Below are 23,149 nucleotides of genomic sequence, written 5' to 3'. Positions count from 1 at the left end.
ATTTGATATAGTCATTACATATAGATCAATCCTCCATAAATAATTCATAATTAGAGTCAGGTAGAATCCGTTAACCTCTCTAATTACATTTTTATCCTTGAGTACCATTGATTCTCTAATGGATAGTGATTCATAAAACACATTCATGAACCAGAGCGCTCTTACTAATCCAAGTACCGAATCAACACTCAAGAGAATTATTTATCTGCTTCTTTCTCAAGAAGGAATGGATTCCATCTCGTATAATAACATTCCCAGCTACCTATTTCATTATGTCTCTAAAATACAAGGAATAGGATTCAGGGTCTCGGAATCCGTACCGAGTAAATCAAAAGACATAAATCCATTAATAGGAGTTTGTTAAGAACTCAGGATTAATATCATCCTATATATGACCATCGGTAGACTCAATTAGAATTTCTATGCTTAACGAAAATTATTAGAAATTCATATTGTGTCTGAGTCCATGTTCCACATAATCTCATTATGCGAAATACACTCATTCAATATCTCACCATATTAACAGTGTGGATAACACCGTTCCATTCTAAATGGGAATGACATGTATTAATAATGTTTTAATTAAAGATTCTGAACTTTAATTAAATTCATTACGAACAATTACTTTTGATTATTATCCTTAAACATTATCCTCTCGTATACAACACTTATATACCATGTTTAAGGTTACATAAATAATCAAGGAATTTTATTTGATATTCATAAAATATTCATAAATATATGCACATAAAATGATGAATAAACTCTTTTATTAAATAAATAATAAATATCCTTTTACATCTCATGCTTCTAGGACACTATTCCCAACCCCTTCTTTGCCGAACTTTCTTGTTGTAATATTGCGCTATTCTTTGCTGATAGGCGGTGAGGCGCAGTTGGGAGTCGAGCCTTTTTTCTTCCAACAAGTCGAGTTCTCCGTTCATGCCTTCCATGTTGTCGTCGTCGTTATGGACGACGGTTCTGAGAGTCGGCGTTTCGATTTCTACGGGGAGCACTACCTCGATGCCATATGCCATAGAGAAGGGTGTTTCACCCGTAGTAGTTCGGCTCTTCGTTCTATATGCCCATAAGACCTTGGGAAGTTCCTCGGCCCATTTTCCTTTCAGATCGTCGAGTCTCTTTTTGAGGGTATACTTTAATATTTTATTGACCACCTCGACTTGTCCGTTAGATTGTGGATGGATTGGCGCCGAGAAGTCTTTTCGAATGCCCAAGTTGTCGCAGAATCTGCGGGTTGAGGCATTGTCGAACTACTTTCCGTTGTCGGACACTATTGAGTGGGGAACCCCGAACCTGCACACGACGTTGTCCCACATGAATTTGGTGCATGCTGCTTCCGTGGTTGTAGTTAGAGCCTTTACCTCCGCCCACTTTGTGTAGTAGTCTACCGCGACGATTGTAAATTTAAAGCCTCCGGGTGCAAGATGTAACGGCCCGATCAGGTCAACCACCCATTTGGCGAAGGGCCACGGACTGAGAATGGAAGTTAAATTTTCTGGGGGTGCTCTAGGAATTGTGGCATACCTTTGGCATTTATCGCAACGTCAGATGTATTGAAAAGTGTCCTTTTTTAGCGTAGGCCAGTAGTATCCTTGCCTCAAAACCTTTAGAGCCAAAGACTGCCCCCCAGTGTGGTTACCGCAGACTCCTTCATGAATTTCTTAGAGTACCTTCTGGGCTTCGGCATTATCCAAGCACCGCTGTAGAGGTGTTGAGTAGCCTTGTCGGTAGAGTAAGTCGTCGTACAACAAGTACCTAGCAGCTCTATACCTGATTCGTCTGGCTTCGTCTTTGTTGTTTAGCAGTTGCGCGTCCATCAGGTATTGGATGAGTGGCGTCATCTAATTTTCACCTGTTTGGACGATTAATGCCTTAGCTTTTTCTTCAATAGTCGGCCGCTCTAGTTCTTCGATGGGAACGACCCCTAGTGTGTCAGCGTCTCTTGAAGATGCCAGCTTTGCCAGCGCGTCGGCGTTCGCGTTTTCAGTTCGTGGTATTTAAAGTATCTCGTAGTTTTTAAACTTAACGAGTTCTTCCTTTACCTTCCTTAAGTACGCTCCCATTTTCTCGCCGCGCTCTTGGTATTCTTCTTTTTCTTGCCCGACGACCAACTGAGAATCGCTGAAGACGCTAAGCCTTTCGATCTTCAGGTGGCTGGCCAATTGCAGTCCTGCGATCAACGCTTCGTATTCCGCCTCATTGTTCGACGCCTTGAATTTAAACTGAACCGCCGAGGTAATTTTGTGGCATTCTGGGCTGATTAACAAGACGCCGGCTCCTGGCCCGTTTTCACTCGACGCTCTATCCACGTAGAGCTTCCATTCTGTAGTCTCGACTCTTTCAGGCATGACGGTAGCTGGCCTATGGGAGAACTCGGCTAGAAAATCGGCCAGCGCTTGGCCCTTGATCGCAGTTCTTGGCACATATTTTATGTCGAACTAGCTCAGTTCTACCGACCATTTGAGGAGTCGACCGGAAGTTTCGGGCTTTTTTAGAGCTTGTCTCAACGGGTGGTTTGTAAGAACCCGTATGGTGTGAGATTGGAAATAGTACCGAAGCTTTCTTGAAGCCACCATCAAGGCGAGGGCTAAGCACTCCATTTCTCTGTATCTTGATTCGGCGTCGAGGAGCCTCTTACTTACATAGTAGATTGGCAATTGCACCATTTCTTCCTCTCGTATCAGTACGGAGCTTACGGCGTGTTGGGACACGGAGAGGTATAGGCTAAGCTCCTCGTCGGGGTTTGGTTTTGATAGAATTGGGGGCCTGCCCAAATGTTCCTTCAATCCCTGGAAGGCCTCTTCACACTGTGGTGTCCACTCAAAACGCTTGCTTTCCTTCAAAGCGTCGAAGAAGGGGATGCATTTGTCTGTTGTTTTTAATATAAATCTGTTTAGGGCGGCGACACATCCTGTCAACCTTTGCACTTCCTTTAACTTGGTTGGGGATCGTATATCTTGTAAGGCTTTAATCTTCTCAGGGTTAGCTTCTATCCCTCGGTTGCGGACCATAAAACTGAGGAATTTCCCTGACCCAACTCCAAAGGCACATTTCTGGGGATTTAGTTTCATGTGGTATTTTCTCAATATACCAAACATTTCATCCAGATGGTCGACGTGCTGGCTGGCCCTGGCGCTTTTCACAAGCATGTCGTCGACGTAGACCTCCATGGTTTTGCCGAGCTGATGAGCGAACATCTTATTCACAAGCCTCTGGTAGGTAGCCCCCGCATTCTTCAGGCCAAAAGGCATCACCTTGTAGCAGTAGAGGCCCTTGTCGGTTATGAAGGACGTGTGCTCCTCGTCGGCTGGATGCATGGGGATCCGGTTGTACCCAGAGTAAGCGTCCATAAAACTTAGCGTCTCATGTCCCGCCGTGGCGTCGACCATCTGGTTTATTCGAGGGAGTAGGAAGTTATCCTTTGGGCAGGCTTTGTTGAGATCGCTGAAGTCGACGCATGTTCTCCAGTTTCCGTTAGGCTTAATTACCAAAATGGGGTTTAAGACCCAACGTGGGTAATGGGCCTCCTTGATGAACTCATTGTTAATTAGTTTGTCGACCTCCCTTTTTAGCGCTTTATACCTCTCAGGGTTCATCGGTCGACGCTTCTGGCGCTTAGGAGGATATGAGGGGTCGACGTTCAGGGAGTGACATATAACGTTGGCGTCGATCCCTTCCATGTCAGCGTGATTCCAGGCGAAGACATCAAAGTTTTTCCTGAGGAAGTTCTCGATCTCAACCTTAAGTGATGGGGCTAAGTCTGGGCCTATTTTCAGCACTTTTGTGGACTCGCCTTCATCAACTTGGATTTCCACCAATTGCTCGATGGGTTGAGACCATGTGGCCTCCTCTTGAACCCTGGGGTCTATGTCCTCGACGGGGTTCTGATATACCATTCTAGCCTCCTGTCTCCCCGGCTGGTCATATCCGCGCAGGGCATCGGAGTATGCAACCCTAGCTTCATACTGGTTGCTCTTTATCTCGCCTACGCCATTTGGGGTAGGGAACTTGACCTTTTGATGGTAGACGGAAGTTATGGCCCTTAGCGCCTAAAGGGCTGGTCTCCCAATCACGGCGTTGTACTGGGAGCCTCCTTTTATAACCACAAAGTTGGCCATTGTAGTAGCCTGTCGGGGTTTTTCTCCGGCTGTTATTGGCAACCGGATGGTCCCCTGGGGGATGACGGAGTCCCCGGTGAAACCATATAGTGGCCTGGAGGTCTTTTCCAACTGTTCCTTTTGGATCCTCATTTTCTCTAAGCAGTCGGAGTATAGGAGGTCCACCGAGCTCCGATTGTCTACTAGGATTCGGCACACGGTGTGGTTCCCTATCATGGCTTCCACCACCAATGTGTCGTTGTGGGGGAAGTGAACTTCGCTGGCGTCGTCCTCGTTAAAGGGCACGTCGGTGTGGCTGTACCTTGGGGTTTTTGCAGCGGAGACGCTCCAGAATCGCTCCTGGTAGACCCTCTGGCCTCGTGGGCGTAGTCCTTCTGAGACCTCCTTAAGTCTCTTCTTATATAGGGGCCGTCGAGGACAGTTCGTATGACGCCGACGGGTTCACGATCCTCTGGGCGCTGGTTCTCCTCTCGGCGTCGACCGTCATTTTGCTCACCGTGGCCGTCGTTTTGAGGTCTTCGTTTAGCCCTGAACTCTTGTAACCTTCCCTCACGGACTACTCTCTCGATTTCATCCTTGAGGTCAGCACAATCGTTAGTGTGGTAGCCGACATCGCCGTGGAACCTGCATAATTTCTTCTGGTTCCTCCGGCTGGGATCCGTTTTCATCGGTTCTGGTCGGCGTAGCAAGTTCCCGTGACCGACCTGATTGAAGACCTCCTCGACTCCTACCGTTAGCTTGTGGTAGGAATCGTATTTCTGAAACAATCGAGGCTTACGGGTATCCTCTTGCCTCGGCTTCTTGGCTTCTGGAGCGCTCGTCGTCGCAGTTGGCTGCTTGTCTCCGCTTCCTCCACCTCGACGCTTCTTCCCGTCCTGTTTCACAAGCGTCGACCCTTGTTCGGTCCCTTTATTCTTGTTGGACCTGTGCTCGGGGTCATTTGCGTCTGCCTCATCGGCATTGATATACCCCTGCGCTCGTGCCAGAAATTCCCTGTAGCTGGACGGGGGTTTCCGGTTCAGCTCTCTCTTGAAGGGGGTAATTTTCTTCATGCTAGATAATGCCCCCATCAAGGCCTTTCTGTCTGTTATATCCATCGTGGCGGCGCCCCCTCCCCCCATATCCCGCGAGCCATTCCCTTAATGACTCGTTCGGCTTTTGGTATATCGTCGTCAGATTCTGCTTCGGGGGGACGTACTTTTTAACCCCTATGAATTAGAGAGAAAATGCTTCCTTCAACTCATCCCAGCTCGTGATAGAGTTTGGCCTCAACGTCTGAAACCATCTTCGGGCAGAATCTGTTAAATGGTTCCGGAAAGCTCGGCACATGATTTCCTCTGTATACCCGATAAGAGCATGTGTCCTGTGTACATCTCCAAATGATCGTCGGGATCCCCTCGACCATCATACGGTGGAATTGACGGCGACCTATATTTGTCGGGGATAGGGGGTGCCATTATTTCCGCGGAAAATGGATGGTCATGTGTGCGGCTAGGTGTGATGTCGACGTTTACCACCTCAGCCACTCGCCCTATGTTCTTCTTCAGGCTTACCACATCCTCTGTGAGTTTTTGCTCTAGGCTAGCCATATGTTCCATGATGGCACGCGCCTCTTCTGTCGAGATGGCCGAGCCAACTACCCTCGACGCCTCTGCCCTTTGAGCATTGGGTTCGCCCCTCGCCTGGCCACCCGCCTGTACTGATCCTGAGTCTCCCGGTGGGTTTCCTCCCGGATTCTGGGGTAGTACCTCAGGATTTCCTGGACCTCTTGGTACCCGGTCCTCGGGAGCTCGGAGTCCGGCGGTCCTTAAACGGCTGCCAGAGGATTGGGAAGGCCGAGGCGTAGGAGGGCCCCGGTGATTCTCGCTGTGCCCAGTTCCCTCTTGGATATGTGGGTGGTCACCGGGGTTCGGGTTTCCAGCCATGGCAAGTCCCTGCGGCCTCGAGGCGTCTTCTAATGGCGGCATAGAGTTCCTTCCATCTAAGCGCTCAACCACGGCCATCAGCCCACGCACCAGCTCAGTTAGAGTGGTCAGTTGGGCTTGCATCTACACAGGATCCGGCCGTGGCGCGTCTGGGGGTGGGACTTCGTTTCTGACCTGGCGTAGATCTTCTTCCATCCGTTATTCCCTGGATGGATGGCGGTTTCGTCCGTCTCTCTTGGAGGCGTGCTTGCTAACTATGTTGTTGGGGGTCGAACGCTTTCGGTCCTCAGTGGAGTCGCTAATTGTTGACGGTGATTTCTCGTCAACAAAAACCGGCCGGGTTACCTCTTGGTTTCCCTTTGGATTACCGGCCTAGGTGTTGAATATGTGTGTAAATTTGTTGTTCGGAGTGTATGGTGTATATAGTTTGAGATGTGCACAAATAAAGAAGACAAGAAATTTTATAGTGGTTCACTCTGTAAAATTAGAGCTACATCCACTGTAGGTGTATATTTCTTTTTGAGGAGATTACAATTTACATCAATTGCTATCTCCCACTCTCTTTTTTCTCTGCTTGTATCTGAACCCCTTCCTCGTAGGGGGTCTCCCTCCTTTTATACTGGGCTTTTTTCGTTGGGTGGGTTTCCCTCGTAGGCAGAAGCACTCAAGTGCTTCCCCTTTTTAGGCCCAGACGTAGCCCACTAATCAACACTGTTCACTCAGCCAATTAGTCTTCTATTACGGCTCTGTGCGTCCTTGTAACACTATCCTGTCCCCTGTGGGGCGGTTTAAGAGCTCACAATTAATGCCTGCAAGCGTCCTCCACTTTTGTACGCAACTTGCCACGTCCTCTAGAGAACGTTCCCCTCGTCGCCAGCAACGCTTAGCCTAATCGTCCTTCTTAGTGGTTGATTATGTGGTCGAGGGATCTTTGTACCTTAATCTCGACGGCTCAATCTGTCGACACCAGAAGGAATCCGGCTCAATCTGTCGACGCCAGAAGGAATCGTCGCCTTAAGTTGGACTTTGTGCTTGGGCTCTTTAGAGCTGTAGACGTCGAGGGTTGTTGTTTGGCGGGGAGCAATTAAAGCCACATGTCGCATTATCGTTCGTACATGTGTCCGTCACATTTTCTCACACAACAACATTATTATTAGTTTATTACAAGCAATGCTTTGCAAACTGCAGTGATCTGTTGGAATTGGAAAATGAACAAATCACCTGAACACCTACCACAAGGCAGTCTTCTGTTTTCTTCCGTTAAAAAATCAGAAAATAAAAAGAACTCCTTTATCCACTTTTTTTTTATTATTATTTTCTTTCGAAGTGACTTTTTTATCCACTTAACGTCCAGAGGAAAAAGAAAAAGGGGGAAAAAAAAGAAACTTTATTAATTTCTCTTTACGTACATAAATAGTTGCAAATTATTGGCCCCGTGCACAGTATTTTGTTTTGAGGAATGTTAAATACAGACTCTTCTATAGATGCTAACTATATTTTGACATTTGTCATGGCAACTTTCTCCTGCAAAACCACAATAACAAGTTACTCTTTTCAAACATATTTACAAGAGTGCCATCCCCTGTTTTAACCAACTCATATTCCCACTCACCTTATTTTCTCTCCTCATTATTTACAAAATTGTCATTTTGTCTTGTTTCTAAATCTGGTAAATGGAATAAGAAAAACCACCCTTCTCATCCGAAACAAACCCATTAAATACTAGTTAGGATAGTCACTGAAACTAATTAGTATAATTTTGTGACAAAACTACGATATAATATGTGCAAAAAAAAAAAAGAATCACTGAGCAACTATATTTAGTCATAACTCATATAATCAAAGAGCATCGCCTAAAAAAAAAAAAAGTCATTAAAAAAAGGACAAATAACAAATTTTTTTTTTACTAAAATTCGTTAAGCAAAACTACGGACAATAAACCCATCCAACATCAAAAAAAAAAAAAAAAAAAAAAAAAAAAAAAAAAAAAAAAAAAGTCATGGAAACAGACGATGCAATTCAAAAGAAAAGTAAAAGAAATATACGCAATAAAAAAAGATTAATAAAAGATCAACATTAAAAATAAAGTAAAAGAAATGTACGTAATAAAAAAAGATTAATAAAAGATCAACATTAAAAAAAAAGGTAGCAATAGCAAGTCCTACTTCAATCACTGACCAAAGCACATATTATATATACTTGGAAATCTATCTTTATTTTGACATACAAATATCACTCACTAAGCAATTTATATATGTTTTTTTTTTTTTTTTTTTGAGAATAGCAATTTATATATATTTTGGGTCTGGCTGAACAGAATATGGAAAGCTATCATCAGATATAGGAGAAAAGTAAGGGCATTTTAGTAAATAAGAGTGCACAGAAGAGAACGTGTGCATTATGTTTAGGTCGCTATTTAGTTTTTAATTTGAATTAAGATATGATTTTATGTGAGAGTTTTTTATTATAATAAAAAAATTAGATATAATTATTTTTAAAAATTTTTTATTGTAACAAAATTTAAACCGATAAAATGAATGAAAATATGTTTAAAAAGAGTGACTTATTATTATTATTAAGGCCTCGTTCTTTTCGCTGATTCGAGTTTAGAATTCGAATTTTACTACAGTAAAAAGCTCTAAAAAACAGTCATATTTAACTTTTTTGTTACAGTAAAAAGTTTTTACACAAAATCTATCTCAACTTGAATTAACGAACCGAACGAGATATAAGTGAGTTTGTGGGAGAAAGTTGTTAGGACACAGAAAAGATTAAACAGCATTCCTCTTCTGTCTTTTCAAAAAACAACAATAATAATAATAATAATTAACGGCTAGAAAACCTCCACGCATAATTTTCAGCTGCGTTGTAGGTAAGAGGGGTCATCTATAAAAAGGAAGAAAAAAAATAAAAAGAAAGTGAGAAAGAGAGAACAGAGAACAGAAAAGAATAAAAGCAAAAGTCATACAGAAAAATTTAAGAGTTGATGCACATCACCAATTCATTTCATGCATAATGTCCATAAAAAGCAAAAGTTGACAACAGCTACGACTTTACAACAACAAAACAAATCAAAAGAGAATCCGAAGAGGATCCACACAAAAGAAAGAAAAAAAAAAGCATCAAAAGAAGGAAGAGCAAAAAAAATTGACCTTCCGTCTTTTTATTACAAGGGATCACGTACGTCCAAAATCACAAAAGATTACAAATCAAATCAAGAAAATTAAACAAATCATAATTATCAGTAGTCGCTGGACAAGGGTGCGTGATCAGAGTGGATGAAGACAATGCTGTAGACGAGCCCAGCAATGCCACCGCCGATGAGAGGCCCAACCCAGTAGATCCAGATGTCGGTGAAGTTTCCGCTGGCAACGGCGGGCCCGAAGGAGCGAGCCGGGTTCATTGATCCGCCGGAGAATGGGCCGGCGGCAAGGATGTTTGCCCCGACGATGAAGCCGATGGCGATGGGGGCGATCGTGCCGAGCGATCCCTTCTTCGGGTCGGCGGCGGTGGCGAAGACGGTGTAGACCAAACCGAAGGTGATAACGATTTCAAACACAACTCCTTCAATGGCACCAACTCCGGCGGCGACGCTGTGGGTTGGAACGGCCTAAAACACCACCAAATTATAAGTTACAACTTTATTCTGGAGTGAGAAGTCATAACTGCCCACGTTATATTTGCATGAAGCGTTTCGCTTTTGAATGGATATTGCTGTCATTTTGCCATGCACGCAAAAATTTTCCAAAAGATCCTCCCAAAAAAAAAAAAAGAATACAAAAGATATCTTATCTTACAGAAATAACGGACAGAAAGTACGGCAAGGTGATAGCAAGTTAGTAGAATACTTTTATATTTTTTTTGCTTCAGTAACATCTTCCTTTTTTCATTTTAAATTTAGAAACTAAAAAGTTTATTTATTTATTTATTTTTTTTGGGAAAGATCAGATCCTTCTAAAACGTCCATAATTGTCGTGCACTTAAAACTATAAACATTTTAGCACATGAATATATTTATGTCATGCATTTTCACTAAATGATTGTCCTGTATAACTTCAAAATATTTTGGAAATAAAATTTTAGGTACATGAATATTTTGGAAAAGCATAATTGTCGTGTACTTAAAAATATAAAAATTTTCATATATGAATCACTACAAAAAAATTGACATTTAACGCCTCTAATTAGACGATAGTTTTACAAAAAAAAAAAAAATCGTCCTTTAATGTGTTGGCTCAAAGCGGGAGCTCCAGCTGACAAAATATTAAACGACGATTTCTTGTAAAATCATCGTCTAATTAGATTTATTTTGAGATTTCAAACCGTCATCTAATATATTTTTCAGATTTAGTTTGAAATGTATTTTTAGTCGTATAATATTTGAGATTTCAGTATCATGTTAATGCTTACCAAGCCTCCAGTCACAACTTTAAGGAGGAAGCTTGCTACAATGGCGCCAAGAAGCTGGGCGATCCAGTAGAATAAGCCAGTGAGAATGGTGATTTGACCTCCAAGAGCCAATCCGAAGGTGACGGCGGGGTTGACGTGGCCACCGGAGATGTTGGCGCCGACGGAGACCGCGACAAAGAGAGCAAAACCATGGCAAATGGCTATGGCTACTAGCCCCGAAGGATCAAGAGCCGCGTCAGATGTCACCTTGTCTTTAAAAGACACAAAAAAAAAAATACATATTTTAGAAACTATTTACTGTAATTTCTCGAAGACAAAAAATATTCTTCACATGTATTTTAAATGATCTATGCTTGGGAAAATGATTCCATGTTAAAGTGGGAAATACTTTAATATTGCATTACAATAGAGAAAAGAGATCAACAATACGAATAATATTATACATGAGAGAGGAAATTAAGTAAAATCAGCTCATATATATATATATATATGTATAATATTGTACTGACTGTAAGCTATGGCTGAACCAACGCCTGCAAAAACAAAGATCAAGGTGGAGATGAACTCAGCAACATAGGCCTTAAAAGAGGCCAAGCTGAAGGAATCATCAAACCGTCCAAATGCAATTCTGGCCATCTTTGGAAATTAAATTAGAAATGAAGAGCTTGGGGAACTCTTGGAGTGAAGATAAGGATAGGGAAAAAAAATCAGGGCTTCAGTTATCACAAAAGACCTTTTCTAGCTCACTATATATAGTAGTGAACAAGTACAATATTAAGCAACAAACATGGACATTAATAAAATATAAATTATATAAGTTAATCACCCCTTCTTTTTATAATTTTCTCTTTATTTATTTATTTGTTTATTTATTTTGGATAAATGGGAACGCTTATTTGGCGGATAAAAAAAGAATATGCAAAGGGAGCGAAATATCCATGCATATCCGGTCAGGTTTTTTTGCCCCCTGGTCTTAGCTGTCTCCTAATAGAAATGTCCAGAAGCTGATCATCAATTATTCTTCCATGTGACCAACCACTGTATGAGAGAGAGAGAGAGAGAGAGAGAGAGAGAGAGAGAGAGAGAGAGAGAGAGAGGGGTGGTGTTTGGTGGGACATGCATGAACAAAATTATGATGAAAGAAAAGGGCAAGTGATTCCTCATGACAAGCTTTGGGCCACAAACAGAACCGACCACGCCACAAACAGAACCGACCACGCCTCAAAAATGAGCAAGAAGTGGTCGCAATAGAGAAAAAGAAAAAAAAAATTATATAATATGAGTGGATGAGGATTAGTTGGGTTTGTGTAATCAACTGTTTGGTGATGTGCTGATCCTAATTTTTAGAGGCTTAAATAATTAAATTATTTTATGGGCGATTATTATTTTGGCCGGCTAGCTAACTGCTGATCATATCGTTGGAGAAATGGAGATATATAGGGAATCCCCATGACTTTTTCTTGGCCATTTTTTGTTGTTTTATTTTGCTTTTGGACCTATTCAATTTCAGATCATGTTGGTAAAATTATGTTACCTTCTTTACGTTAAAAGTTTCTTGTTTTTATCATTTCCACCTTCTTTTGTCGAGTAATTCATTAAGGAAATTTATAAATCAAGTACCTCAATAATTATATATAGGTCTCCCACAGTACTACTGTGCTGGATCTTTCAATCAAAATCTAGTGAGAACAATAATATATGCCCGCCTTATTAATTAGACTGATATATATCTAGTGAGAAAAATAATATATGCCTACCTTATTAATTAGACTGATATCTAGTGAGAAAAATATTGGGAAGGGTTAGTTGTTTTACTGTGAAAAAATAATAATTATGATTTAGTTTCTGCAAGCACTGATTAAATTAGTGATAAGATAGTATAATATTTAGCATTACTTGGCTTATTTTGGTATTTTCGGGCAATACCAGTGTAGCTTTCACATCGGCATGACCCACAACTTATATGTGGATTTTCTTTTTAAGGAAAAAAGGAACTTTTTTTTTCGTTTAATTAAATTTCCAGAGTGAGCAACATGTTCTTTTTTCTTTAACATGGGATGGGACGATTGATATCTAAGCTATAAAATTGCGTAAATTTACTGTTAGGTTATGCTTGGAATTACGTGATTAAGAAATTTGACAGTTATCTTTTTTTTTTTTTTTTTTCCTAATTTTTTATCCGTAGTTGCTCGATATTATTACGCTCTATTACGCAATACTTCAAGCAGACTTTTGGGTACTGTTGAATTAGATTTTTTGCTCATAAAAGTTGAATAAAATTCAAACGAAAGCAACTTCGTACGCAAACACAATTGATTTAGATTTCAGAATGGACTTGTTTTTATTATTCTATGCAATTATTAAACTTAGTACATGAACCAACGTTATCTACTGCAATTCTGGGGCCGACGTTTTCTTAAAGTGGACAAGCTAATTTATCATAGTACTTGTTTTGTTGAGTGTGACTGATCTAATATATATACATACTTGACAAAAAAAATATTATTCTTTCCCGGAAGAAAAATCATATTTGAATTTGAATACTGAATTTTCAGTTTGATTTTAAAGGTAGATCTTAATAAGACTTTCAAGTTGGGAACCTAACAGTAATTACACATCTCATTGTACCATAAAATGCTGAGTTTAAATCTCCTTTTGACTGGCAAAAAAAAAAAAAAAAAGTTCTAAAAAATAATAGCAAATATAATGCTTCCAAGTTTCCAACCTTCCAGGTTCTTGGGATGATATTTTGCCTCTCTCTTTTTTTTTTTTTTTTTTTTTTTTTGTGTTTTTAACACAAAGTACACTGCAATTTCAACCAAAACTTTGTTGTTTAGGTTGAGATCAAACAAATGCAAAGAGAGAAATTTTACGGAAATATATATATTTTGTAGCTACAATCATATAAACTTTCTAAAGTTTATTATTTTTGGTATTTTAACAGTGTTCTACTGTTTTACATATCATGAATTCAATTCAGAAAATAGTGTCCTAAGTAATTACATGACTTATTATTTTCTTTTTAGAAAATAAAATTCATTGAAAGATAACAACATTGACAAGACGTGAAACCTGCACACATCCCAGTATGGCTGTATTCGTCCAGGGAAGATCTGCAGTTTTTTTTTTTTTTGATAAAATGGAGACAAGTTTTCAAGAAAATTAAGCATCACGGTACAGGTCGTTAGTTTTCACTTTGCTGTAGTTTAGTCAATTATGTCGTTTGATTTTGTTGTCGTTTATGGTTTTTCTCATTGGTGTTAACTTGGCTATGGGTTACGTGTTTGTCGTCCTTTAGCCGTTTCCGTTTATTCAGGTGTTGTAGTTGTCGTTTCTTACCGTTTAATGCTTATTTTTAACTTCTTGGCCTTTATTCAATGCCGTCCCTTCATTTTGTTGTCGTTTTTGTGTGGTTTTCAACTTTGTTGTCGTTTTTCGGTATTGTCGCTTTTCTTGTTGCTTTGTGTCTGTCATTTGTTCGTTCATTTTTTTTCGTCTACCGTTGTTGTTTCGTTTAGTTTAACTTTGTTGTATACTGTTTCAGTTTTTCTTACCGTTAATATTTGTTCGTTTTTCGTTATTTGTTGTCGTTTTGTGTTTTGGGTTTGGTCGTTCATTTCATATTGCTGTCGTTTTTTGGCTTTACTCTTTGTTGTCTATTTTATATAGGCCGTGTTTGTTGTCGCTTCATGTTTGTCGTCGATTTTGCTTCGTTATCATTTACTTGTTCTACTCTGTTTTACTATTATTGCGTTTGCTCTTTTTTGTTGTGTGTAATGTGGTGTTGTTATCGTTCATTTATGTTCGTCACTGTTCTTTGTTGTCGTTCCATGTTTGTTGTTGTTTTTGGTTGTTGGTCGTTTTTCTTTGTTGTATCGTTTTTGCTATTGTTTTTTGATCCCGATATGGGTTTGGGACAAAGCCACTTTGTCGTATGCTCCAAATCAGCTCTCTTCAATCTCCAAAACCTTCCAAAAGTCCTGTGCCAAACCTTTGGACAGATATTATTAGTCGCCGTATCTCTTAGATTCATGTCGTTTCAATTTGCGAGCGAAATCTTCATAAGTCCTACATCAGGTTAATTGCATTCATGTATTACGGGGACGTTTAGTTTATAGATTACAATCTTTGATTTACGTGTATTTTTTATGAGAGAAAATACTATAACGAATCACGAATCATAATTCGAATCGGGGTACGAATCCCCCCAACCAAACAACTCCTATGCAAAACGGAGTAAAATATAAAACTAAACGACAAACGTTAAATTTCATGCAAAAAAGACATTGGATGAGAAATCATGTCGTTTATAGGTCGAGCTGAAAAACTGACATTTGATTATGACTACACGTCGTTTCTTTGGTACATCAGAAAAATTAGCTCTTTGACTATAACTACACGTCGTTTCTTTAGTACACCAGAAAAAATTAGCTCATTGTTAACTACACGTTGTTTCTGTAGTATATCAGAAAAGTAATTTTCTTATCGTTGGAAATGTTCAAAATGTATAAAGTATACATAACAGAACCCTATCAATAGCGCATTTTTCCAAATTTTATTTTAGAAATCTCTTTAAAAAGGGGGAAAAACAAGTTTTTAATTTTCTCTTGGCTGGATGAAAGCATGGGATTCACTATACTAGATTCTACAGGGAAGCCCATTTGATTATGCAATTTAGATATGGATTTTAAAGAAGTCTATCAACCCACCAGAATTCAATACTCCGGATAACTACTCATGCATGTTCTACCACCATTTACAACCGTCAACACAAATTCTACTCGTTTTAAGTAAATTAACCCAGAAAAGTCGCCACTCATAAACCCATGCATGTACCAACACATACGATAAAAACCTTAGGTCTGCTTTTCATGTTCAATATTTACCACTAAATTGGCTTGAGGCATGAAAAAAAAAAAAGCTGTTGATTAATACCTCCCAAAATGCATATGAGTCTTAAATTTTTACCTTTTATGCTTAACTAATACCATTTAGTTTAAGCACTATATTAGTTAAAAAAAGTAACAATTAAAAATAAATGGTAAAAATCTTAGAACAATAAGGTTAAACTACCAATTTTCTCAATTAAAAAAAAAAAAAAAAACTGTTGCAGCTTTTTCATCCCGTGTCTTTGCATTTAATGGGTGCGTTTGGAACTCGTTTCAAAATGATTTTATTTTTTTGTATGAAAATAGAAATGAAAACGTTTTCAATCTCAGACAGAAATCATTTTTAAAAATGCGTTTGATAGTTTTATTAAGAGATTATTTTCAGTATAAAAAAACTCATTGTCTCTCTCTTTGTGCTAGAAAGAGGAAAAAACGAAAATAAAAAATAAAAAAATGACTTTTTCATTTATCTCACATTTTACACTAAATCAAAAAATCATTTTTATTTTCATTTTTTGTCTTTAATTATGCCAAACGCCATTTTAAAATCGTTTTCATTTTTTTCTTAAAAAATGTAAAAAAATAAAAATAAGAAAAATTCCAAAGACGAAAAATATTTCTCCACTTTGCCTCATCAGTTCATCGTTTGAAGTGCACAAGTCCGAGCAAAACGGCAACATTTAATAAGATAAAGCGAGACAGAACTTAGCACGTACGCATCTTACATAACACTTATAGTTGCTCTGCTCAACCAACATTTTTACTTATATTTGGCCGCTGGTAGTTCAAACAATTACTCAGATATTAAACTCATCTGCTACTTCGGCTGTTCTTTTAATTCGTATTGTGAGAGTTTCACTAGTCCTTTTATAAGGCCAATGCCACTATTAAGCATTAGTGTGTCACTACAAGAGTACGCTATATTACAATCACAACCAAAAAGTTTCAGCCAAAACTAATAAGGAGTTTCTATAGTAGAATTAGAAAAAATGAACTAGTTGTTTATTTTTTAGCCGTCATATATGCATAAAAAACAGTTTATTTTATATATTTTTTTAATTTAATGTAATTTTAACTAGATTTAACTGTTAAAAACTAGTTCTACTGATATGACGGTCTACCGGAGAAAGTCCTAAATTTATACAGTACAAATTTTTTATAGTTGGACTGATCTCTTATTCTTAGTCTTAATCAAAGTGTCTATGATTCTCAATATATGTATATATATATATATATATATATATATTCAATGTGTGACTTGAGTTGTCCTATGGTTAAGGGAAAAAAAAAACTAATTATGAAACCAAGACGAGGTATAGTACAAGTTTTTTGTAGCGAGAATTAAACTACAATTGATGACCTTTGTTGGAGATTTTTAATTCCTAATACAGGTTTTCTTGATATAATTTGCTCTACGCTTGGGTTGGTGCCGTTGATCATTGAGACGTATACAGCCATATATCAATTGCTTTTAATACCCTAAACTGGACCCTTCCAAAGGCAACTCCCCCAACTACAAATTTAACACAAACGAAGAGACATTTTTTAAGTTTTCACCACCCTTTCAATGTCAAAGCACACTTGTGTTGATGATCATCTCCCATGGAGTTCCATGGCGAGAGAAACTTCTGGACCTTCATGGACGAAGAGCGAAAGAGCATCAACTTGCCTCGGAGACTCTCTTTTGGCAACCACCACCACCACCACCACCACCAACAAAATTCACCTGAGCCCGGCATTCACTTTGTTCCTGCAAGACCCTCCGCTGCTTCCGCGACATCAGTGCCTCAGCGACCTATGAGCCCCGATAGGACTGCCGAGACACCGTGGACGCTGTCCCCGGTTCGAACCTCTCCTGCTCAACCACTTCTTTACCATTGCATAGCTTCTCTTCACCGCCATGAAGGTAACATCTTTTCAATTGCACTCTCAAAAGACTTCATATTCACTGGCTCGGAAAGTAGCCGCATTCATGCATGGAAACAACCGGATTGCACAGAAACGGGATACATAAAGGCTAATTCCGGTCATGTTCGCGCCATTTTCGCCTACGGGAAAATGCTCTTCACTACGCACGGTGACTTCAAAATCCGTGTTTGGGACGTGTCGTCTAGAGAGAGCTTTACGCCCAAGAAGATCACAACTTTGCCTCAGAGGAACCCCTTATTGTTGTTCTCAAAGAAAAACATCCAACAACATAGGGAGCATATTTCTTGCATAGCTTACAACCATGACGACAAGCTTTTGTACACAGGGTCATGGGACAAAACTGTCAAGGCTTGGAAGATCAACGAAAAGCGCTGTGTGGATTCATTTGTGGCTCACGAAGGTCATATAAACGCAATCGTCATAAACCAAGAAGATGGGTGTGTTTTCACATGCTCATCCGACGGGTCAGTGAAGATTTGGAGACGAGTTTTCGGAGAAAGTTCTCATATTCTAACAATGACCCTCAAGTTCCAACTCTCACCGGTCAATGCCTTGGCTTTGAGCTTGTCACCAGGGATTTGTCTTCTCTACTCCGGTTCATCAGATGGGATTATAAACTTTTGGGAAAAGGAGAAGACCTCAGGGAGATATAACCATGGAGGGTTCATGCAAGGCCACCACTTTGCTGTTCTCTGTTTGGTAGCCATTGGAGAGTTGGTATTTAGCGGCTCCGAGGACGCGACGATAAGGGTGTGGAGAAGAGAGGAAGGGAATTGCTTCCATTCATGTCTTGCTGTCATTGAAGGTCACCATGGGCCAGTGAGATGTTTGGTGGTTTCTCTTGAAACAGAGAATGGTGTGAAGGGTTTATTGGTTTATAGTGCAAGTTTGGACCAGACTTTTAAGGTGTGGAGGGTTAAAGTTTTTCCCTCAGAGAAGGCATGTTTGGAAGAGCCTACAATCGATCAACAAAGAGAAATAGTGGATGATAGAAGCCCGGTGTTGAGTCCTGTATTGTCACCGTCTTGGGTAGAGAAAAAGCTTCAAGGCAACCATTTCTAACAAAAATAGGAAAGGCTTCAAGAACGTGTAAGATAATTATGGACCTTTGGTTGGAGGATTCAAACCATTTTCAATTTACGTGTATTTTTTGTGAGAGAAAATACTGTAACGAACCACGAATCATGATTCGAATCAGGGAACGAATCCCTCTACCAAACATAAGTTCACATTGTACTTCATAGCGAGCTAACTCGCCCCCTTTTTTTTCTCTCAATTTTTCCTTTTTTTTAATCTTTCTTTCTTTTTTTTTGGGGGGGGGGGGGGGGGAAGGGTTCATGGCATTTTATGGCCATACCTAATCCCACCACATTCAACAACAACAATGAGTAATTTAACCAACATGGATTCAGCAAAAATAATACTATTAACCAACATAGTTTCAAGTTTCAACTATCGAGTTAGTTGTTTTCCAAGTTCACCATATAGCTCTGAGATGTTTTGGAACTAAAATCTCTACACTATATATATGGTCATTACAGCCACAACGAGTGTCCCACCTGTTGCTAATAATTATTCCGTTTTTCCTGTCAACTATTTTATGGGAAAGGCTATATGAAAACTAGGTCATTCCATATCCAGATAGCTGTCAGATTTTTCAATAACATGCGATGAGAACCCATGAAATACCTACTTAGAAGATTAGGTATCAAATACATACATACATACATACATACATACATAGAAGAACTAGATAAAAATTAGATCACCGAGGCTAGCAAGTATTTTCCACCGGCAATGTTTCAATTGCAAAAACAACCCTCTTCTACTCTGAAGTTCAAACGCTTAGCAAAACTAGTCCAAAAGGCTATTTCCCATTTTATTCTGATTTCTATAAAGAGAAAAATTATACATTTTAAGAGCTCAATTTCTCTTCTTTTTTTTTTTTTCTTTCTTTCTTTCTTGAGAGAGAGAGAGAGAGAGAGAGATCAGTCAACTTGCATATTAACAGGAAATGGTATAGAAGCACAGCAATGATAATATCCATTGTCATCGCAAGCAAATCTCTGTGAAAGATGAGCTTCACGGATAACATACTCTCCCCATTCCTCAGATCCATACTGCTTGAAAATGGATCGTGCATCAAAAGAATCTACCTTTCTTGACCATTTTGTCCTGAAGAAAAAATTGTGCTTCACATATTAGCAAGCAATAATGAAAACAAAACTGTTACAGCATTTAGCAAGAAGTCTTAGCGGATCTAATAAGCACCAGTAGAAGTGAAAATTTTAAGCAAGTAAAAAATGGAGTACCTTTTCCTATGCCTCACATTCATCACCGTAGCATGCAACTGCAATTCAAAGAGATAACGAACTATCAACTCCGTAGGATATTAGATATATCTTCAGAGTAGTCAACTAAAATAACAAGCAGCACACATGTCGTTGGAGAAGTGAACTGGTCACTGGTAAGGCTGTGTTCAAACCCTAGTGGTTTCAAAGTACTCCTACACTTAGGTGAGCAACAATAACATGAATGGATTTCTCTGATTACAAGTATTCCGTTTCCACCTCACATTTGGATGACATTTTGCCCCGTTTGTTTCACTGGTTTAGTTCAGTTCAACTCAGTTCAAACAGCGAGCACAATTTAAACTCGTGTTTAGTAAGCATGTAGTCTGAATTATATTCTCCGTTTGAATTGAGTTAACTGTCCAACTTAGAGTCTAGCTCCCTCCTTAAGTTCAACCGTTCAAACTATTTTTCAACAGAAAAAAAGTGTCTACTCTCTCTGCATTTCACACCTACCAAACACAAATTAAAATTTTATTCCATGTTCATATTAAAATTTTAACTGCACATCCAAACGCCAATTCAAACTACAATTTAAACCATACAGTTTGAATTAGTCTGTTCAAACAAAAAAAAATCAAATTAACAAAATTCAAACTAACGAACCAAACGGGCTTTGTGTGTGCGTGTTTTGTGTTTTTCAACTCATAACCGATTGGGAAGCAAGAGTAGAATAGACCAAGCAACAAATTTTGAAGTTAAAAGACCAAATAAATACACAAGAAGGTAAAAAAGATAAGGAAAAAGAAGAAAAAAATTATATAAAAAAATTTCATTATAGTACCTTCATGCTGTGGGTTGCATCTTTCTCAAGGACAAGTCCAGCTTTTACAAATGCATCGATAATAACTTCTACGAAAGCTAAAGAAATTACTAAAATTATTCAAGTACTATCGACAAATTTAAAGTTAATGAAACACAACATTCATTTTTGTTTTATTAATTCCAATTTGCAAGTAAAGTACGAATGAAACTGGATATAAAGAATATCTTAAAAAATTAGGATACGACAAGCACGTAAAAGTCGGCCTTCACCACCAATTTCCTCCACTGGCAAATAGACAACACGTGCTTTAGCCAAAGAACCCTTCATTAAATCCTACAGAAAAATGAAGAACAGTCATTACTTGTTAACTGCATTATCTGTAACAGTGATCTAATAGGTTAAAATGGAACTGTATAGAAATCAACCGCAAATAAACATTTCAGGAAGGGCAAAAAAAAAAAAAAAAAAAAAAAAAAAAACCCAAAAAAAAAATTTCAGGAAGGGAAAAAAAAAAAAAAAAAAAAAAAAAAAACGTAACTGTTAAGAAATGATCGGCAAACTGATCTTACCAGGCCTCTAAGTTTTATGGAGACAGGCCGATTATCCAAGGCATCGATCACTTGAGACGAGATACTCTGGACGACAAACAAGTTTAGCAACTAGTACCAATACTACCAGCTGATACTGACTCGACTCATTCAAGTTTTACCTGTAAAACCTGAGCAGCAGCATCAACCCTTTCCTTGTTCCACAACTTTAACATGAGAACAGTTAAATGGAAAGTTTTTGGTTTGATGAATATGGATTTCTCAATCCCCATGTCTGTCAAGCACACATATATCATTGTGATTAGCTAGAAATATATAATATAAATATTAAAAAAGGGGAAAAAAATACATGCAAACCAATAAACTGGAAAAAGAAAAGGTATATCACTATGATCTGGGGGGTGTCAATAAGGATCATATGAGCGAGTATTCTTGAAGACCCAAAAGACTAGGGACCAAATAAAACAAGCATGTTACAAGGAAGGGACATCACATCATCTACTCTTACTAAAACCTTTCTTTTTAACAATGCCATCACATAGTATTGTTCATACAAACCGCTCCAAATGTAAGCAATACCGAACCCTTATTATTGTTACTATTATTCTTTTTTGCTTGAAAGATACTGAACCCTTATTTGTCTATGCTAAGCTGTTGTGGAGATGATAGGCACTTGGAAGTTAGTTTGGTTAGTTAATAAGAGTGTGATCTGTTAGGAATATTGTTTAGGTATTGGTTTTATTAGTCTTAGCTACTAGTAGTGGTTAGAAGAGAATGAACGTATAAAAGGGAGGGATTATAGTTAGAGAGGTCGTGTCTGATTAGTGGGAAAATTTTGGAAAACTTGGGAGAGTTGGTGGTGTCTCAAATACCACCATTGTTAGGGTTTACTCTGTAATCTTTCTATTATTTCATCAATATACTTCTAGTTTTTTCTGTTCAAATTGCTCTGTTCATGTTTGGTTCTTATCAGGAGATGTAGCATCACAGAATATGATGAGTTTCATACCAAATAAATTTGAAGACTCGGATGCTTTAGGAGCATAGCTGACAAGAGGTATGTTTGTTATATCCACTTTAACACCTTCTTTGTCATCATCGACTTTCAGTTTAGCAGCAACACTAGGTCCTTTATCTAACTTTTGGTCTTCATCTTCTTTTTCAGTATAATCTTCATTTGAATCACTATCCACATTCTCCTCTATGCGAGGATCACCACACCCCAGTATGGAGTTCTGAAACATGACAAGCTTGTCAACTAGTTCAGGATGTATCGCCAATGGAAGTGAAATGAAGTGCGAGTAGTCGAGGCTCGGGCTCTTGACTGCCTGTATTTTCAAGCAAGTTTGACCCCACCAAAAAAAAAATTAAGTTATTGCACACAATAGTAGGCAACTAGGCCCGTAAGCAAGAAAAGTAAGAAAGTAAATTAAAAGAACACATCCGCAATGCATAAAAGTACTTCTTTGTCACAAGATTGCACGTAAGTAATTAACATTACAATATTTAAAAGAATGACAATTGTTAGCCATTTTTGTTTTTTAAAAAAAATATAGAGCCATGAAATGTAGAAATTGGAAGGACAATATCTATTGTGTAAAATCATGATAGCAGGCAACAAACCTGATCGATTATAGCTTGGATCCTTGCTGAAGCTTTAGTCACGCTATCAATTGAAACACCTTCAATGACTGTAACATGCAAGCAGAAAAATTAAATCAAACAAGAGATACCAAATATAGCAAACTCAAGAGAACAAACTTAATTTTTTTTCTTTTAAAAAAATCCAATGACAAAATTAACTTGAATAATTGTGAACCGCAAAACTTACTAACAGAATCCTCCTGTCTTGAAGATGGAATTACAATGTTAACTCCCATCTCCTTTTCAATCTTCATCTGTGTGGACCCTCTAAGAGACAAAATACAACATAATATTATACAAGGATGTAACACAAATCTTTAGTTCAAAAATTTCTGCAAGATGTGTTCTACCCAAATCCTCTGATAAATCGAATTAATGAAGCCCCAACCTGAAAATCAAATATGGAAATTAAAAGAGCTAGTTATGCTATTGATACTTTGAAAATGCATAACAACACGACAGATGAGAGTGCAACTGAAATCAAGTGGCTACACGCTAATACCATGTGATGAAGAGGGAGAGAGGGAGAGAGGGGAAGAGGGGGGGAA

General features: G+C 38.7%; 3 protein-coding genes across 4 annotated transcripts in view; 1 reads left to right on the top strand and 2 right to left on the bottom strand.

Annotated features, from left to right (window-relative positions):
• Positions 1–9,057: 9,057 nt before the first annotated feature.
• On the bottom strand, positions 9,058–11,212 carry LOC21408908 (aquaporin TIP2-1). The gene is made up of 3 exons (XM_010099809.2): positions 10,984–11,212; positions 10,475–10,725; positions 9,058–9,674 (listed from the first exon to the last, which is right to left on the bottom strand). The coding sequence occupies exons 1-3, from the start codon at positions 11,108–11,110 to the stop codon at positions 9,306–9,308; spliced, it is 747 nt and encodes a 248-aa protein (XP_010098111.1). The 5' UTR covers positions 11,111–11,212; the 3' UTR covers positions 9,058–9,305.
• Positions 11,213–16,965: 5,753 nt separating this feature from the next.
• On the top strand, positions 16,966–18,354 carry LOC21408907 (protein JINGUBANG). Its single transcript, XM_010099808.1, has one exon. It carries the CDS (start codon positions 16,966–16,968, stop codon positions 18,352–18,354), a length of 1,389 nt encoding a protein of 462 aa, XP_010098110.1.
• A 525-nt stretch (positions 18,355–18,879) lies between these two features.
• LOC21408906 overlaps positions 18,880–23,149 on the bottom strand; it is a 5,797-nt gene continuing 1,527 nt past the window's right edge. For both annotated transcript variants that reach the window (XM_010099807.2, XM_024166746.1), the window contains exons 5-14: positions 22,952–22,989; positions 22,789–22,868; positions 22,581–22,648; positions 21,967–22,285; positions 21,119–21,231; positions 20,979–21,044; positions 20,652–20,742; positions 20,428–20,495; positions 19,605–19,642; positions 18,880–19,467 (exon numbers count right to left, since the gene is read on the bottom strand). In XM_010099807.2, the coding sequence (XP_010098109.2) occupies positions 19,281–19,467; positions 19,605–19,642; positions 20,428–20,495; positions 20,652–20,742; positions 20,979–21,044; positions 21,119–21,231; positions 21,967–22,285; positions 22,581–22,648; positions 22,789–22,868; positions 22,952–22,989 (1,068 nt within the window). In that variant the 3' untranslated portion in view covers positions 18,880–19,280. The remainder of the gene's footprint in view (positions 19,468–19,604; positions 19,643–20,427; positions 20,496–20,651; positions 20,743–20,978; positions 21,045–21,118; positions 21,232–21,966; positions 22,286–22,580; positions 22,649–22,788; positions 22,869–22,951; positions 22,990–23,149) is intronic.

This window comes from Morus notabilis, unplaced genomic scaffold (genome assembly GCF_000414095.1).
Source record: "Morus notabilis unplaced genomic scaffold, ASM41409v2 Scaffold307, whole genome shotgun sequence".
NCBI classification, from domain to species: Eukaryota; Viridiplantae; Streptophyta; class Magnoliopsida; order Rosales; family Moraceae; genus Morus; species Morus notabilis.
This window is presented reverse-complemented; position numbering and strand designations above follow the sequence as displayed.

Coding starts and splice junctions, on each gene's coding strand:
- LOC21408908 (XM_010099809.2), bottom strand. CDS start 11,110: ATGGCCAGAATTGCATTTGGACGGTTTGATGATTCCTTCAGCTTGGCC. Junction 10,726..10,983: donor TGGTTCAGCCATAGCTTACA/GTCAGTACAATA, acceptor TGTCTTTTAAAG/ACAAGGTGACATCTGACGCG. Junction 9,675..10,474: donor AAGTTGTGACTGGAGGCTTG/GTAAGCATTAAC, acceptor GTGGTGTTTTAG/GCCGTTCCAACCCACAGCGT.
- LOC21408907 (XM_010099808.1), top strand. CDS start 16,966: ATGGAGTTCCATGGCGAGAGAAACTTCTGGACCTTCATGGACGAAGAG.